The 16,608-nt window shown below is 49.0% G+C and overlaps 2 protein-coding genes across 2 annotated transcripts; both read right to left on the bottom strand.

The window, feature by feature from the left end:
* Positions 1-313: 313 nt before the first annotated feature.
* On the bottom strand, positions 314-6,648 carry CALML4 (calmodulin like 4). The gene is made up of 4 exons (XM_009280477.1): positions 6,609-6,648; positions 4,919-5,059; positions 4,062-4,250; positions 314-411 (listed from the first exon to the last, which is right to left on the bottom strand). Exons 1-4 carry the CDS (start codon positions 6,646-6,648, stop codon positions 314-316), a joined length of 468 nt encoding a protein of 155 aa, XP_009278752.1.
* Positions 6,649-8,864: 2,216 nt separating this feature from the next.
* CLN6 (ceroid-lipofuscinosis, neuronal 6, late infantile, variant) lies at positions 8,865-15,782 on the bottom strand. Its single transcript, XM_009280476.2, has 7 exons — positions 15,733-15,782; positions 15,547-15,661; positions 14,676-14,774; positions 12,263-12,451; positions 12,093-12,148; positions 10,473-10,595; positions 8,865-9,240 (listed from the first exon to the last, which is right to left on the bottom strand). The coding sequence occupies exons 1-7, from the start codon at positions 15,780-15,782 to the stop codon at positions 8,952-8,954; spliced, it is 921 nt and encodes a 306-aa protein (XP_009278751.1). The 3' UTR covers positions 8,865-8,951.
* Positions 15,783-16,608: the final 826 nt, after the last annotated feature.

Here is a 16,608-nt window from a genome sequence, read left to right as displayed (position 1 = left end):
GACCTTAACTACAAGTTATCATTTATGCCGCAATCTGTAGACTTAAATGCATTTTTAAAATAAGAGGTTTTTTTTTAAGCATGACACGTTACACAAGGGAATGTTATATTCAGTTTATTTAAATAACAGCTCATTTTGTGACAACATTTCTCCAGAAACGGGGTGGGAACCTGGGTAAGTGTAAGCACTATTATGAAGGCAAAATAAGGATTTTTTTAAGGCAAATGATGATTCCTGAGTCCAAGTAGTAACTAGGAAAAATTGAAGTAAAAAAAGTTTCAGGTCCTGCTCTTATCAAATCTTGTTCTGAACTTTAGTAGTCGACTGTAGGAAGACAAATGATGCGGACAAATTCTTCGTATTTTATTGTTCCATTTGGTCCAATTTTGGCTTTTTTTAGCAGGTCATCAACTGAAAGAAAGAGTGAAAGAAAATGTAAGTTTGAGTGGCATATATTAGGGATGTTGTGATCTTCAAGAAGAGCAATGCAGGATTTGGGTTTTCAAATAATTTTTGTTAGAAGTAATAACTTCTGGGATCAGTTGGAGGTGCCATTCAGATTGTAGTTTTAAACTAGCATCAGTTAGCACTTTGATTTTTGATTTCAGTCTCTAACTTTCTGGAGCAGAGATGTCCATCTCTTTGAGTTCCACATGGAAAAAATCCACAAACTCAATCCAAACCAGCTTTTAATTGCTCTTGGTAGGAGTGGCTTATTTGGCTTGAATAGCAAACCTGTCCCTATTCAATTTAGACAAAACTAAGCGCTCATGCAGATTATGTGCCCAACTTTAAGTAGATTTGTGTGACGCTTGTTAATATCGGTGGGCCTTTAGTGTTTGAAAGTGAAGAATACCTTCTCAGCTGGGGCTCTAAGGCTCTCGCTGAAAATACTTCTAAAGAAGCGGTAACCGTGCAGTTGGCACCTGCTTTTCATTCTAGCTTTGGCAATGCCTTGGCAGTGGCAGCAGTTATCTAACTTAAAATGTTCTCTTCTGTACAGGCTAAACCATTAAAAGGTATTTTTTCCTGTCAAATAATGGCAATAAAATAGAAGTACGTAAGAAATGACACATAGAAAAGTAATGTTAAATGTTGCTGAATGAAGCTGCTACTGGGAATTAGATGCCATATTCCTTTGGATGAGAGGAGGCGAATTCCCTCGCTTGTTTACTTTACCCATAACATATAGTGGGTGGGTGCTAAAACAAACAGAGAATTCCAGCAGCTTTTATTTGATAATGTTTTGGGCAGCAGTTTCCTTCGATAAGGTGTCTAATACAGTCCAGAAGAGGTTTTTGCTTGCTGATGTTGAGGAACAACTTGTGTTGTTCACAAGTGTGTTGCCATTTTTCTTTGGGCCAGCAGCGTGTGAACAGGATCGTGGCAGGCACTTTGTCAGAGAGGAAGCTGTTGGGTTGTGGACCTGCATTTCTTGTTTGATATTTTGTTAGCAGGACACCTTCTAGGTGTTTAGAGCCTGTTGATAGACCTTTGAAACAGATGGATTATACATGGCCACGCACTGATTACGAGTCCTCCATAATCTCATGCCGGTGTGGGCTGGAGTCACCTGGCTGGGGCAGTGCTCGAGTGCTCTCCCTTTCTGAAATGGGTGAGGGCAGGTCGGCGGAGGCTGGTCTGCATTTTTCCTCGTGAGCTACTTGGCTGAGGTTACCAGAACGGCTGTTCAGGCTGAACAAGCTGTGGTTGTTTAAATAAGACTCCGAGTACTCGTACTGGAGCACAGAATAATAGCTTTGCAGTTGCCAGTTGTGAAATCCAGGGGGAAGGTCATGGGAGGAGGGGGAGGTTTAGGGGGGAAAAAAGCTGTTTTACTGTAAATAGTTGTGGAAGGTCTCTGTAAGCAGCATAACCTGTTTCCTCTCACTGCTGTTCATGTGGGTACAGGATGAGACGCTCTTTTCCCCTCTGCCCCTCTGTTTGCAGTCAGGTATCGGTGTATATAAAGGGGGCAAGCGCAGCCCCCCTGGAAGCTGCTGCTGGCAGGATCTGGTTGCAGTGTGGGGTAAATGAGGGGCTATTGTGAGAACTGCTGTTACTGTAAGGTAAGTAACAGTTCTTTCTTTCCAGGAGACCTAATCCTTTTTTCAGAAAGGATACCCTGATGGTAATCAAATGCTTCTAAGGACATAAATTCAAAAAATAATTCTTTCCAGAACATTTAAAAATAACACAGAAGAAAAATGTGTCGGTTCTCATTTGGTAAAAGTACGTTAAATTAAAATGAAGTTAAAGCTTTTCTGGAGCCACTGTAAATGAAGGTACATGCCAGTAGTTATGGAACAATCGCAGATGCTAATGAAATTGAGTCTGTTCCGGCATAAAATATTTATAGCAGCTTAGCGAGCTGGAGTTCAGTGTGTCAAGCCAAAGGGGGAATTTCTTGTTGAGAAGAAGCATCGCTTGCTACATCAGGATCTATAGTGCCTTGTTACAAGTTGGCATATAGGCTGTCCATCTACTCACAAAGTAATGGGAAATCTCCCTGCACTCCCCAAATCTTCTTTATATAGCAGCGGTTCTTGCTAGGATGCCTTTAATTAGGGTTAATGTCTCCATGTCCTCACTGTTTGGCTCTCATAATAGCTCTGAAAGTGTTTTCAGATGTAAATAGCTGCATAAACTATTATTCCAGTTAAACAACTGAAGAAAACACTCAGAAGACATGCCTTGTTGGTGTATCACTTGTGAAGCTGGTGATGGCGACTGGACTGACCAACCTTGCTCTGATTAAATCTAAATTCTACTTTAACATTAGAAAGGACAGTTCTTGTACCCCTGAGGAGCCTAATGGGGTCTGTACAAACCCCATAACCCTGATAAAACTCCTTGCTTGTATCAAACCGCTGATGGGTTTTTCTACTTGCTCTCTGCCAAAGATGGAGCATTAATGTGCAAGCTCCAGAGCTCAGTCTCTGCAGTGGGGTCGGAGGGGTGAGAGCTCTGCGAGAGCTGGAGAAGAAGCCACAGGTGACGTGGTTTGGAGCAAGGAGGGGACAGGACACCCTGTCTCCAGGGCTGACAGGCAGAGGGGTGTGCAGGGCACTGCCCTGCCTTCCCGCAGGCCTGGGCCCCCTCCTGCAGCCTGTGAAAGCTGGAAAAGTGGGGCATGCATTTAAAAAGTTTATATAAATACATAAAATGCCTAGGGCAAAATCAGCTGTGTAAAAGGTTTTGATCATTTTCAGCTTCCTGGAAATTCCCTCCTATCGTGCCCCTTGGAGGCAAACTTCTGACAAACCGGACAGTTTTTTTCTTTTTTTAAAAAGAATCTTAATTAAAAAGTCCCCCTCTCTCTTCCAAATTGTGCTGGCCACAGAGCTCACCGCAGCAGCGCTTTTGGGGAAACTGCCAGTGCCCTGTGTGCTCCTTACAGCATCCCTGCAGCTGGGGGGACGGGCGCTCTCCCAGGGCCCTTTGTGGGACAGATGCTCGCTTTATAAATACAGCGAAGCATCTTAGGGTGAAAAATCATCATTCAGGAAACAACTCAAGAAAGGGAAAAGGTCTCTGTTAACGGGCAACCGGCTTACCTCTTCTGCAAGGCACAGAATCTCTGCTTAGCGATCGTGGTGTGGGTGAAGGCTGACAACAGCAAGGGGAGCTCACCATCACGTGTCTAATTAGCGGCAGGGAGCTGACGTTGCTACTGTGCTCTGCTCGGCTCTGGGAGCACTCCCTGCTCTGTGTGCGTGTCTGGGCTCAGCTGGGGGCTCTGGTTTACATGGGCAAAGTGTTTTAAACGAAGGCACAAGCTCATCGTATGGCTGTGGCAGGGAAGAGGCTGGTGCCGGTGGGGTGGACCTGGGGACACGATGGCAAGGCACAATGCCCTGGTGCACTGCACGTCTCAGGCGTGATGGTGGGACATCCCTTCTCCCCCCACCAAGGGGAGCACCAGCATGATCTCCTGCTGGCACAGGTCCTTCCTGGCTTCCCAGCTGGAAGCGCCTGATCCCAGATTTGACTACAGAGGAAAATTAGGAAGGAAATAAGAAGATGGGGAGCGTTTGATACATCTTTGAATTGCAAAATACCTTCTTCCTCGGAAAGCTTTTCTCCTAGTCTTGTAAGTTTGGCTCTCAGCTCCGAAACAGTGATAATGCCTCTCTTCTGCCTGTCTATCATGGACAAGGCCGTGAGGATTTCACTCTCGGGTTCCTCTTGCTTCATTTGCCTGTACATTATATTCAGGAAAGTGGAGAAATCCAGCTCTGCGTTTCTGTCTGGAAAAATAAGAGCAGATTCTTTAGAAATGGCTCAGTTTTGTAGTCTGGATCCAGACCTAAGCATCCTGCTCTGCTCCCCCCGAGTTCCCCTTCCTGGGGCACCTTTTCCTTTTTGCCTGACTCTGGTCTGGACCAGGGTGGACCACTGCTGGGGGCTTTCTCCTGGCCTGAAGACCCATTTATAGCTTTGCTAGACTTGTGCTCTGAAACCTTGTATCCAGAATTTTTAATCCAGCCCACTTTATCTCGTGATTCTTCTTTGGTCTGTGCTGTGCTTTGAATTTATTCATACATATCTGCAGATTAATATCTTTCTGTGCTCTTCTACCTCTGCTGGTTGGACTGGATGGTTTCCCAGCCTCAAAATCAGTAATCGGTATGTATGCCTCCCACTGCTATTGAAGCTTTTCTTTTTTAATGGCACTATTTTAATCTATGTGCTGGATTGACTTTGTTCGCTATCTAGCACATCAGACCAGGTTTTGGTGACTGCTCCTGGTTATGCTGCATTGCCTGGGCTGTTTCACCTGAGAGTGAGTATTACTTACTGGGCTCCAGGCAGCCTCCTTGTCTTTGCATGTAGTCTCCTGACCACAGAAAAGCTGAATTTCTCCAACCATAATCCAGTGTGTTTTATTCACGTGCTACCGCTGCACTTTGCTTACCGATCTTGTGCAAGTGCAGGTGTCTCTGCACCTCTCCTGGTGTCGGGCTGGCTCCCAGGCACCGCATCACTGTCATCAGGTCGGAGGCTTTTATCTTGCCTTTTTGTTTCTTGTCGTACAGGGAAAAACATTCCTTGAACTCTAATTAAAAACCAAAACTCTGTTATGCCATGTAAGATTACATTGATCTACCAGTGATGTTTCTTCTCCCGTTGCCCGGTTGGGCGGTGTTGGTAGGGTTCCAGCAGGGATATTGTGTCTGGTTCGGGGTGTCTCGTTTCAAGGAAAGATGATGGACAGTGGGGGAGGACCTGGGGTAAAGTGCCAAGGGCAATTAAAGTCCAGGCTTGTGAATAGTTGAGCTAATTGGGGTCCTTCAGCCTAATTAAACAAGTCTGAAATTGGAGTCAGGCTTCCAAATACGTAGAATACTGTTAAAAAGTACTTTTCTCTGCCTTCATGGGTGGTAGGAGAGGATGCTAAAGGAATGAGCCTTAAGGAGCGATGGAGGATGCTGGTTTGGTCCCTGCCATGGTCTGTGCAGGGTCTGGCACTTGCCCCTGCCTCGGCCTGCCAGCGGCTGGATTTTAATAAAAGACAAAAGAACCGATAATGTCACATTTGACAGTCCGAGTGCTGCCAGCTGCCTGAGTCTAGCAGAGGAGAGCCTCTGCCTGTCCTGCTGCCATCCACTGCAGCGTCTCCCCTCCCTCGCTTCTCCCCGCAGTCCTCACCTGCCTGCTTGCCCTCTACCCTTCCCCCTCAAACACTGGCTTCGCAGTTTTCAAATAAATAAATAAGGGTTGCAGCTGACCTAGATAAGGCTGCCATCTCTCATCCTCCCTTCCCATTCTGCTCCCAGCGCAGTGGCAGGCTCCGCTCTTTGTCACACTCAACGCTAATGGGCAAGTTGTGCTGCATAGGGACAGTCCTGTCTGCAGAGCAGCCAGGGAAATAAAAATCAGCCTATTTTGGTGTGATCACCCTCCACCCCCCCTCCTCATCCTCTCTGTCCCTAGACCTTATTGCAGGCGTAAGTGCAGGGTGCCCCCATGGGTGCTGTGGCCTCCCCCTCCCCTGGCCGCCTCCTCCCCTGCAGCAGTCCTGCAGAGCTGCTGAGCCCAAGGGCACTGCAGATCAACAGATTTCCAATAATACTCTTATTTCAGCTTTCTTCTGCCATTCTTGTAGCAAACGCTTCCTTGTTCCCATCTGAGGCAGGGGTCCCCTTTACCAGGGAGAGCCCCGGTGCCTCACAACGAGGATTTGTACCTCCTGCACCTTCTCCTTCTTCCTCTTCCTCCTTCACCTTCGCTCCCATCATACACGAAGCTTTGCCAGGCTCCAGTACTGCAAATTGTCACCTGAAATTTCTCCTGGTCCCTGCTAGCTCAGCCAGGGCTGTGTTTACGGGGCTGGGCAGTCGCTGGTTAACTGCCAGTCTTGGTGTGATCCAGTGTGTGGCTCTGCAGGTGGTTTTGGCTCCCTGCCGGTGCCTAGTGCTGTTTTAACGAAATCAGGGAGGTTTCTCTGCTTTCAGAGGGAGCAGATCCCCTTGAGAGCTGGGAGGAGGGCAAGTGGGGGAGCACAAGCCCAGACTGAGACCCTTTTGGGGGAAATGCTATTAGCTATAAATTTGTTAAGCTGATCTTGCTAATAATAAAAAAAACCAAAACAAAACTGTACATACCGTTAATTTGATCCTGAGACAGAAATTTTGCCTGTAGCATGAAGCGGGGAAGGAGAGAGAGACAAGAAAAATAATAAAGCAGCTTTAAAATCTGGATGGGGGGAGCAGGGGGAGCAGTTTGTATCAGCCGAAACGCTTCACTCACCATTATTTTGGGGGTCCTCCTTGTGCTTTACGCTGGCTGTCAGGATCAGAGGTGTCTGCTGCTACTTTTTCTATTCGATTAAGGGCTAAAGTCCGCCAGCCCAGGGTGGAGTGCGGCCGGGCTGTAATAAATACCCCGCTGCTATGGCTACGAGACCTGATCCCTGCCAGGGCTGGATCCTGCTGCCAGCACAGCTCCTGTTCACGCGCTGTGGGCAGAAGGGCTCTCCCCAGCCTGCCTGAAGCCTTGGGACTCCGGACGGGACCCCAAGCAGCGATGCTGTCAGGAGGAGTGGGGGGAGAGCTTCCCTTGGTTGGGGTTTAAGGATGTTTGGGGTCGGACTGGATGGAGATGATCTGCTTGAGCACAAAAGGTTTGATAATCTCAAATAGCTGCACACCTCGCACCAAGCTTAGCTGCTGGGAAACAAATCCAGCCTTGATATCTACTGAGGCCGCTGGGGAAGGGTGTTGGGAGGATTTACAGCTTTGCAGTTCACTACTGGAGGGGCTTTGCTGGTGGGCAGGAGGAGTTAATTCGGGCTTTGCGTGTCCTGGCTGAGCTCGGTGCAGGGCGTTGGGCGTTGCTGGCAACGTCGCTGTGCCCTGCTCGGTGGGTTTGCAGGGGAAGGGGGGTTTAGATGTGCCCGCTGCAAACATGGAGGAGCTGGGACATTGCAGACAGGCTGAGAGGAGAAGGCATTTTTGAGATGGTTTAAAAAGCTCCCCATTGCCTGAGTTTTTACTTACTAGCATTTATTTAGCTAATCTGCTTGGGAGCAAACAGCCTCCAGGACTGCCAGGTCTTGTTGCAGCCCTCGGCAGGAACTCAGAAGAGTGATGCCGAGGAAATGATGCTGAGGGAGCAAGTATTAATACATGCATCTACAATTTTGTCCCATCCTGTCCCCTACAAAAAGAGCTGAGCCAGCAGCTCAGCTGGGCGCTCCTGGCTGCGGGACAGGTGATGCTCTGCCTCTCCGGATCCTGCCGGTGCTTGAAGTATCCCAAAAAGAAACTCAGTGACTGTGCAGGCAGGGCTAGCACATGTGCGGGGGGATGAAGTACCTGATGCCAGGCTGTGGTGGAGATCCAGACCCAAGAACAAAATATTTAGTGGCCATAGTGACCACTATAGCATGGACTGGACCCTTCCCAGGGTAGACCCTGCTCTGTTACAGTGACACATTCAGGGTCCTTAAATCTCGTGGTTTAAAGATTCTCCCTTCAAAGAACAGAGCTGCTTCAGGAAGCAACGTGAGTCGTTCAGCTTTTATCAAGTGTTTTTATTCAGTATGTTTCACTAATAGCTTTTTTCTTCTACCACTGGGATTCTGTCACACAGGACTCTAATACGAATTTTGTAGACATAAACCATCACAGGGATGCAGCTGGAGTTGCAGGAGCTCAGCTCCATCACCTGAAGCTGGAGAAGTGGTGAGCGGGAGCAGAAGCCACCGGTGGTGCAGACCCCACACGAGTGGTGCCGAGGCTGGAGCTCACCCCCCCGATGCTTTTTTCAGGCTGCGTTCATGGGGAATTGGCCCTTCTGCCTCTTCCGCTAGCCAGGCCCTTCTTGCATCGTGCCTGCACTCAGCAGCAAGGGCTTAAACCCAGTGCTGATGGCCGCGACCCTGGGAGGGCTCCCCGGGGAGGCATGGCCGAGCAGAGCCATCGAGCAGATAAAGGTAGGGCGTGTTTAATCAGCTGGGAGCAGCGTGGGAGGAGTGGATACATCTCTCTGTGCCAAGACACAGGGCGGGTGAGAGTGCTTTGACTTCTTGGCAAACCACTCCCGTTAAAGGCTGGGATGCTCTCTGGGGCGGTGATGGTGGTATGTGGATTCACCAGCGGCGGGGACCACTGTGGGGCTGCGATGCTGCGCCCCTGCTCCGATACAGGAGGGAGTTGGTGCTGTCTCGTAAGCACCCGAAAAAGTCCAGTGTGGAACTGCGTTGTGCAATTGCGAGGGCTGGCCGGTGCAAAGCCAGGGGAGACACCCCTGCCACGACCCTGGCTTTAAAGTGTTAAGTCACAAAGACTATGTTTCCCTTTTGTTCGAACACCCCCTCCCTAGCTAGGTCTAGTTAACATACGATGTCTTCCAGCTAATATTGGTCAGGAATTTATTTGAAATACATCTACATTAGAAAAACTAGATTCCCCCCCCCCCTTCAAATTACTCTAAAATATCAAAACCTATAAACTTTCTTTTGCTGCATGGAGGTTGTTCACGTGCAGGGTGTAAAATGCCCACGGCTCGGGGATATAGATCACACCAGGGTACTTCTTCCTGAGAATTTTGTCATCCCACAGCCAAACCACCCAAACAGCAATGAGGACCAGCGTTATGATGAAGGAGTAGAAGAGAAAAAGCCCATTGCTGTCCAGGACCAGTCCTTTGCGTTTCTGGTGCATCACTAAAGCCATCATGGCAAAGAAAGTGAAAATGTAGAGGATGAAAATCTGACCCTCCGTCACGAGATACCTACAAAGCAAAAACACCCGTTAGTGCCCCCCGGGAGAAAGCACTGAGCGACAGCAGCCCCCAGCGCTTCCAGCTTTACCTGGGGTGAATGTCTCCCCCTTCTCCTGCTCTACATCCAGACAAACGAAGTTGTGCTGCTTTCTACTGCCAGCTTTTAAGCTGTGATTTGTTTTCATGTTTCTTATCAGTAATTTAACAACTGAGCTATAGGCTTCATTAAGAGAACGGGTAAAGAAATGTGTGCCCAGTATGGGATTTGAAAGGTGCTGGGCTCGGTTTGTGAATGGGATGCTTAAAGGCAGAACCAAAGCCAGACTCTGGCTCCCACCTGTGGATGTTGTGCTCATTTACTCCAAAAATCCGCTGTGCTGGGTCTGGCAGTGGCCAGTCCTGAACGGGTGTTAGCCGGGGGAAGGAGAAATTACACTCCCTGGTTCTTAAATCGCTAGCACATGAACTGCAGAGATTCACACTGATATATTTAAAGGAAGTGCAATGGGGTAACTGGGAACTGACCAAATCTTCCTGATGATTTTGACTATCAAAAATTAATTTACTGTATAAAAACAGTCTCAGCAGGGGGCAAAGCCACGGGCAAGAGAACATCATCTCTGAAGATGAATGAAAAGTTGTTTGGCTGCCATCAGGGAAACCATTTGGGAAGATGAGGCTAATGAAAATGGGAAATAAATAAGATCTCTCTCAAAAGGCTATTTGGACCCACAGGGCAAGCTGAGGAGGCAGCATCTGAGCATCACAAAGGCAGCCTGGATGTGTAAAATCCCTGGAAAACTGGTGAGAGCCAGTTGTTGCCACCAACACCCTGAGAGCAGGCGGATGTGCTGCAGGCACCGGGTGACCATCCCAAAATCGTTGAGGAACTGTCTAACAGCGCAGTGAACGGCAGCCTTTGAAGGGGGGCAGACAGCAAGTACCACGGAGGCTGGAAGCTGGACCTCCAGCAATAACGGTATGACTGACAGTGTGGCTGAAGAAACACCCCAAGCAGGGGCAGGAGTGCTGATGAGTGACCCTGAAGTTGTCCCAACTTGCAAAGGCTAAAGCGGCTGCAAATTTCAACCAGATTTGATTTGATTTTCCAGACCTGCAGAGCAGAAGCTGCAAGTTCTGCCCTGGGGAATGGAGAGCTGCTGCCTGCGGTACTCCCTAGGGTTGCCTGTGATACTCCCTCTTCGTCCCTCGCCCACCCAGAGCAGACAGAAGCCACTTACCAGTAATAAAGGCTACTGGGCCCCATCAGAAGCAAGGCAGGCACTGGCATCCTGCTCTCCTCTTCAACAGGTGTGAAGCAGCCGGTGAAATATATAAACAGTATCAGGAAAAAAGGGATGTACCTGCAAACAGAAACAACACGCTGATCGGTGGTGTGACCTTGGAAAGTGTTTAAACCCCCACCAAATCCAAACCATGCACCTAGGCCATTCCTATGCTGAGCCCGTGAATTAATTTGGTGAAAGAGCAGAAGCGGAGGCCACCCAGCCTGCTCCAGCCACACGTACTCGGGCAGGTGAAGCAGTGGGTAACTGGGACGCAGAGTCCCACTCCGTGGGGTCCCGCGGTGCTAGTCAGGGCATCGCCTCTCTGCCAGCGTCACAGCTCTTGCTACGAGATTACCGCTGCGTCCATATGGCAGACGAAGGGCTGGCGGTGCCTGGTGCAGGGCTATTGTATGTCCTGGCTGCACCGAGTGCTCCTGCAGATAATGAGACTTCTGGGGCTCTCGCAGGAAAAGCCCAAGTTCGCTGATTAGGTCAAACACTGGGCTCAAGTGCTTCGTCAAACAATTGCATTTGTTACACTCCCAGACTCTTAAGAGGCTGTTTAAGAGCGTTGTGTTGTGTTCAAAGCTGAACTGCAGGAAAGCAGGACGTGGACCAGGATTTCAACAACCTAACAGAGCCCTTTTTTATTTAAAAGAATAGGATTTGCTCGCTTCAGAGCGCTCAAGGAACAGCAAATAAACTGGGAAAGCCTGATGGGGGAGAGATTTCCCTCCACGCTCAGAGAGGTCTCAGGATTATCTGGCAGCGGATAAAGGGCCAGACAGTCCTTTCTGGGGTTGTTGGTGCAGGCAGAGCAGCAGGACACGTCTGCAGCACTGGGTGCTGCTCACGTGTGTGCGAGGGTGCAGATGAGACCTGCCGCAGCCTGCGGGCACTACCAACATTACCTGCCCCTGGGTCAGCAAGTGCAGCCATGCTGGATGAAGCACACTCTCCAGCTGGAACAAGCGTTTCTAGGGTCAGCTTGGGGTGATAGCGCTGAAAGCAGACCCTAACAGAGCTCCCTGGACCACCATGGCCAAACGTCTCTGTTACTGGGCGGCACTGGTGTGGCTACGCAAGCAATGCTTCCCTCTCACCAGGGGGTCATTAAACAGGTGCACAGTAAAGGAGGGGAGTGAGCAAAGGGCTAGAGAGACCAGGCAGAGTCAGGTTCTTTTGGGGTCAACTTCCAGAGGAGCAAAAACGTGGGTGGTGACAGCCAAGGAGTCTGCAGAGCCCCCAGACCTACACTGTAACTTGTTTCTTCACCTGGGTATCCTGTGGAAGGTGGCCAAGGGGTGAGAACAGATGAGCTGTTCCTCTGGCCCCGACAGCTGTCAAACAACTGTCACGTCCTAGAAATATCACTGAGAGACAAAACTAGGGGGAACAGGCGATTTTCCAAGGGAGAGATCCACTGTAATCACACTGGCTGTGAGAACATTATCCCCGGCCAGCTCTCATCAGCTGCGTTTTATTTTTTTACATATTAAGCTATGATCAGATCAGATCTGCCCTTCCTTGCATTACGTTCTGAGGCTGCTAGATAGACTGTAAATTGCTTACCACATTGAATGACCTAAATATTCATCGTAGTAGTACAGCAGCTCAAAGGAATCAATCTGCAATGCAACGAAAAGAGATTTAAAAGGGCAGAGGAAACAGGACGCTATTAAATAAGAACAAGCAATTAATTATTTTTTTTTAAGTACTTGTATAAAACACAGCCTCTTTACCAGTGTCTCTGGCTTCAGGTTCTTGATGATGGGATTCTCTCTTACAGACAGATGGTGCTGGTAGCCACTGAAAATCAGGCGATGGTTTACGGAGTCTCCGACCAAGTGGATGCTGGCTCCCATGACAAACATGATGATGCTGACGTAGACCATTGATCTCGGTAAGGTCTTGGGGGATCTCTCAATGAGCTAAAAACACAGAAACATGTTGAACAGCGAGGAGGTACCAGCAGAGACACGTGACAAGTTCTGCTCTCTCTGACTTCACGGTGCTTTGCAAAAACCATCTAAACCCAAGCAGGGGCTTGCAGAAAGCTGCAGGTTGTGCTGCCGTAGTGAGTGTGAGCTGCTGCCTGCGATGGCTGGCACCCTGCCGGGGAAAACACAGTCATCCCCCTGGCGAAAGCAGTGCGACTGCACCAGAACAAACTTCCCTGATTGCAGCCGCTTTCCTAAACACATCCCAGACACGTTTCCACCAGCCTATGTGGCTTTCAGGTTTGAGTACACACTTTATCCCTGTTTACAACAATAAAACCACATTTTTTGCCCTTGTTAAACTTTTCTGCAAAGCAGCACCCTTAACCTGAGTCAATGCTTAGACCGAATCAGTGATCCAGTGATCACTGTACTTCCAATACAGTACTCAAAGCAATGTCTTCACCAGATGTGATCAAAACCGATTAATGAGAAACGAAAAGGCAGCTGCTTTCTCTAGTTCCTCTGCTGAGCGGATCTGCAAGGCTGGCTGTGCCCTCCAGTGGCGGGGAGAGCCTCCAGCAGCACTCCAGCTGAGCATACCCACTTCACTCCCCTGACTAAGAGACACTCGCTCCTTTGTAATTCTCCGCTGGATGATTTTCAGAGGAGTCTTGTTGAACTGTTTTGGGTTTTTTTTTTTCTTTCTTCCTAATGGACTCGGACTCGCCTCTCTATTTGCTTCTGAAGAGGAAGCTGCATTTAAACCCGTATCTAGAAATACCTAATTACCAGCAAAACCGGTTGAGACAACCTTTTGAACACCAGCTTTAGTGATGAGCTCTCCCTGTACCATCTCATGGTCTGCTTAGGTCTGGGTGGAGGCAGGCACGTGAGGCTGGCGGGGAGCCTGGTGCAAGCTCCTGCAAGGCCAGCTGGGGACGAGGAACAGGAGCTTCTCTCCAGAAAGGAGGTCCCCCGCTCAGCTTGCAAAGCGGGAAGACCTTGAAAGACGTAAATCCTAGCTCAAGCGGTTCAGGCTTTGGGTGGGACGCCAAGCTGGCCTCAGGAACCATGGGTCAGGGGGGACGCATCAGCCCAGCCCAAGGATCAGCTGGGGCCACCTCTGCTTCCCATCTCCCTGCTGCCAAATCAGCTTTGCAGCCCTTCACAAACAGTGAAAAGCTCCTTATTTGTATTTAATTTTGAGGCTTAACTTTCCCTTTCTCTGTAACTGCTGTATGAACGTCAGAGGAGTCAGAGAGGACGAGGAGAGCAAAAGGTCCAGGAAAGCTCTTGTCTGATGGAAAAGGACGGTGGGACATGTCCTTCGAGGGAACACTGGGCAAAAGAAATGCACCCTGAATAACAAATGGATTTTTTTCTGTGCTGCCAGGGAGGTCCAAGACAGCAAATTTTAATCTGATGAGTACCCAGCCTGCAGAAATCAGCTGTGTCAGACTGATGGGTCAGACCGAACTTCAGAGCTTTCATATCCCCCAAAGGACCGGATCCCAAATATTCCTTTTTGGCCACACCGGCATTTAAAATCTCCCAGACAGACTCATAAGAGAGAGAATCATTTACATAATTCAATTTCTAGCTAATGAAGGTTAAAATATATTTATAATTGCTTTCTTGTATCTTCTGGCTGCTAAGTATTTAATATAAGAAGATTTCTAATGATACGACAGTCTTTAACCTCAGAAATGGTTTACATGATCCAGTGGCTGGCAGCTGAAGCAAGATAAATTCAAGCTAAAGATACAATTCTAATGTCGAAGAGCAAGTGTAATTAAGCTCTGAACAATTTAGAAAATCTGCTGTAGCTCCAGCTGTCTCATAAGGTCTTTTAAGTCACGGACGGATGTCGTCTTAAAAATACGCTTTGGCTCAGCCAGGGAGAAGGGCTCTGACTCCTCCTGAATCCGGAGTTCCCGGGGGAAGCCATTTGCTTTGTATATGCAGGAAATTGAGTTGTATTAAGATAGTCACTGCCTTGCTCTTTAGAAGGTGGCATCACAAATTCTTTCTGGAGTGGCAAACTTCTAACGTACAGTAGGGCCGGCTCACTTGCAGGAGTTTGTGAATAACCAACATCTGTTCAACAAGTTCCTAACAAACTCTTAGCTTTTACAAAACTGTATTGTTTGCCCTGCTTTTACAACTGGTAATATTAAAAAAAAAAAAGTAACACCTGCACCCCGAGGTTTACCTTTAGCAGAAGAAATGGTGTGATAACATTGTAAGCCATGTGGAAATAATCTCCAGCACTCGGTTTGTTTAGAGGAAACCACTCCAAAGGTAGGATTATCTGAGGAGGGGGGGAAAAAGGCACATCAGTATATCCTCGCCACCCAGCTCATGCTTACAGCCCCGTCACTGGCTGAAAGACAGAGAGAGAGAGAAAATCCTTGCTTTGGACTGCCACTGCTTGCTAATTGTCAGCTTGACTTCACGTAGCTGTTAGTAACGAAGTTGGGCAGCTCTTGTGGTAAGCATCCCTAAAAGTGCAATCTGGAAGCGGGTGCTAAACGCACAGCGTATTTATATCTCAGCTGTTCAACTCCTGCAGTGCTGCCCAAAGCCGATGCCGTGAAGTTGTGTGGCCAAGCGAGCGAGCAAGGCATTCGGGGGTCCTGCAGCAGTAGATCTCTGTGAACCCTCTGCCATGTGCAGATGCCAGCAGTAAAAAAATTACTTTTGAGGGTAATGGCCACTTCTGCCCTGCATTATTTGGAGAACAGAAGTCCCAAGCTCTGGAGATACAGGCAAGGTATGGGGAAGGGCAGTAGGAACCTCTCCAGATAACTTCTGTTATGAAAACATAAAGTTGTGGGATAGATGATGTGGAACAAGTTTCCAAGATACCTTCCCCGTGACTGGAGCAACACGCTTGGTACCAGTTACTGACACCAGTACATCGCAGCGGTTCTCGTTTCAGGGACAGCTCCTCAAGGGCATCCCTTTGGTGTAGAAAACAGCCCATGGGTCTACAGAGGACCACCACAGCTCTGCCCCCCTGTCCTCCACCCTAAATAAGCCAATTGCAAGCAAAGCAGCGGGCCTGCCTCTGCCACACTCACCATCGCAATGGGACGCCCAAAGTCCAGCACCCAGTTCTGCAGCGTGAAGTAGAACCACAGATCAAAATGAAACGGGGAGGTCTTGAAGGTGTCCTCGTTCTTGACCGCTCCATGCCTAGAGATGACAGAAGTGACAGTGTCAGCCTTAAGTCGTGTAACAGGTTTCCGAGGAGGCAGGGAGCAGACTCCAGGTCTGCATCCCCACCCAAAACCTGTGCTTCCCTGGCTGCCGGCATGTCTCCGAGCTTTGGGATCTGTGGAATAACAACAAAGTTGAGAGGCCAAAGAGAGGAGGAGGCAGTACTGAAAGGCAAAGCGCTGTTAATAAAAACCGGCACATCCCCGTAAGAAGGCTCTTCCTGGCCGAGAAGTGAGCACAAAAGCAGGATGAAAGGCTTAAGTGCTGAATTAAGTGCAACTATTTTTAACTTTTGCATGACAAAGCAAAATTCAACTCCCATGGCACTTCTGAATGCTAAAAATGCATCGATGCCTGGTGGTACTCAAGCACAGGGATGTTCTGGACGCACTATCACCTTTATCTTCCACTCTGAAGATCCTCCTCCTCTGCCTCTGCAGAGCAAGGCCTGATCCAACCCGGCCGAAGTCTTTCCAACAAATAACCCTGCAGCACCACCGGACCCTTCACCTCCCTGTGGGAAAAGTGGATGAAAGGTGCTCCTGCGGTGCCGAGACCAGAATGGCATCAGCCGGATCAGCCATGAGCTTGCACTACCTGAGCCCCCAGTCCAAACCCGATGGAGGAAAAGGATGGTGGTACCCTGGACAAGTCGGGGTGCCCTGGATGAGCCGGGAGAGCTGCGGCTCCCTGGAAGAGGCTGTCAAACCCTGAACCAGCTGGGGTAACCCAGGATGCCCTGGACAAGGCTGTGGTGCCGTGGCCGAGCAGGGGAACCCTACAGCAGGCTGGGGGACCCCGACCCTCCGGGATACCTTGGACAACCGCAGCATGCTGGATGGGGTGGGGTACCCCGGATGGGGCTGGGGGGCACAGGATGAGCTGGGGGGCTGGATGGGGCTGGGGGAGCGCGGGGCAGGATG

The sequence above is a fragment of the Aptenodytes forsteri genome, unplaced genomic scaffold, assembly GCF_000699145.1.
Source record: "Aptenodytes forsteri isolate BGI_AS27 unplaced genomic scaffold, ASM69914v1 Scaffold83, whole genome shotgun sequence".
Classification (NCBI taxonomy): Eukaryota; Metazoa; Chordata; class Aves; order Sphenisciformes; family Spheniscidae; genus Aptenodytes; species Aptenodytes forsteri.
The sequence above is the reverse complement of the archived record's forward strand: the minus strand, read 5'-3'. Positions and strand labels throughout refer to the sequence as shown.

What these genes read in the sequence shown, in the direction of transcription:
- CALML4 (XM_009280477.1), bottom strand. Translation starts at nt 6,648, where the DNA reads ATGCTACAGGCAAAATTTCTGTCTCAGGATCAAATTAACG. An exon ending in CCTGCACTTGCACAAGATCG is followed by an intron (nt 4,251 to 4,918) that starts GTAAGCAAAGTG and finishes TTATTTTTCCAG; the next exon opens with ACAGAAACGCAGAGCTGGAT. An exon ending in AAAGCTTTCCGAGGAAGAAG is followed by an intron (nt 412 to 4,061) that starts GTATTTTGCAAT and finishes TCTTTCTTTCAG; the next exon opens with TTGATGACCTGCTAAAAAAA.
- CLN6 (XM_009280476.2), bottom strand. Translation starts at nt 15,782, where the DNA reads ATGCCGGCAGCCAGGGAAGCACAGGTTTTGGGTGGGGATGCAGACCTG. An exon ending in GGTGGGGATGCAGACCTGGA is followed by an intron (nt 15,662 to 15,732) that starts GTCTGCTCCCTG and finishes TGTCATCTCTAG; the next exon opens with GCATGGAGCGGTCAAGAACG. An exon ending in ACCTGAAGCCAGAGACACTG is followed by an intron (nt 12,149 to 12,262) that starts GTAAAGAGGCTG and finishes GTTGCATTGCAG; the next exon opens with ATTGATTCCTTTGAGCTGCT.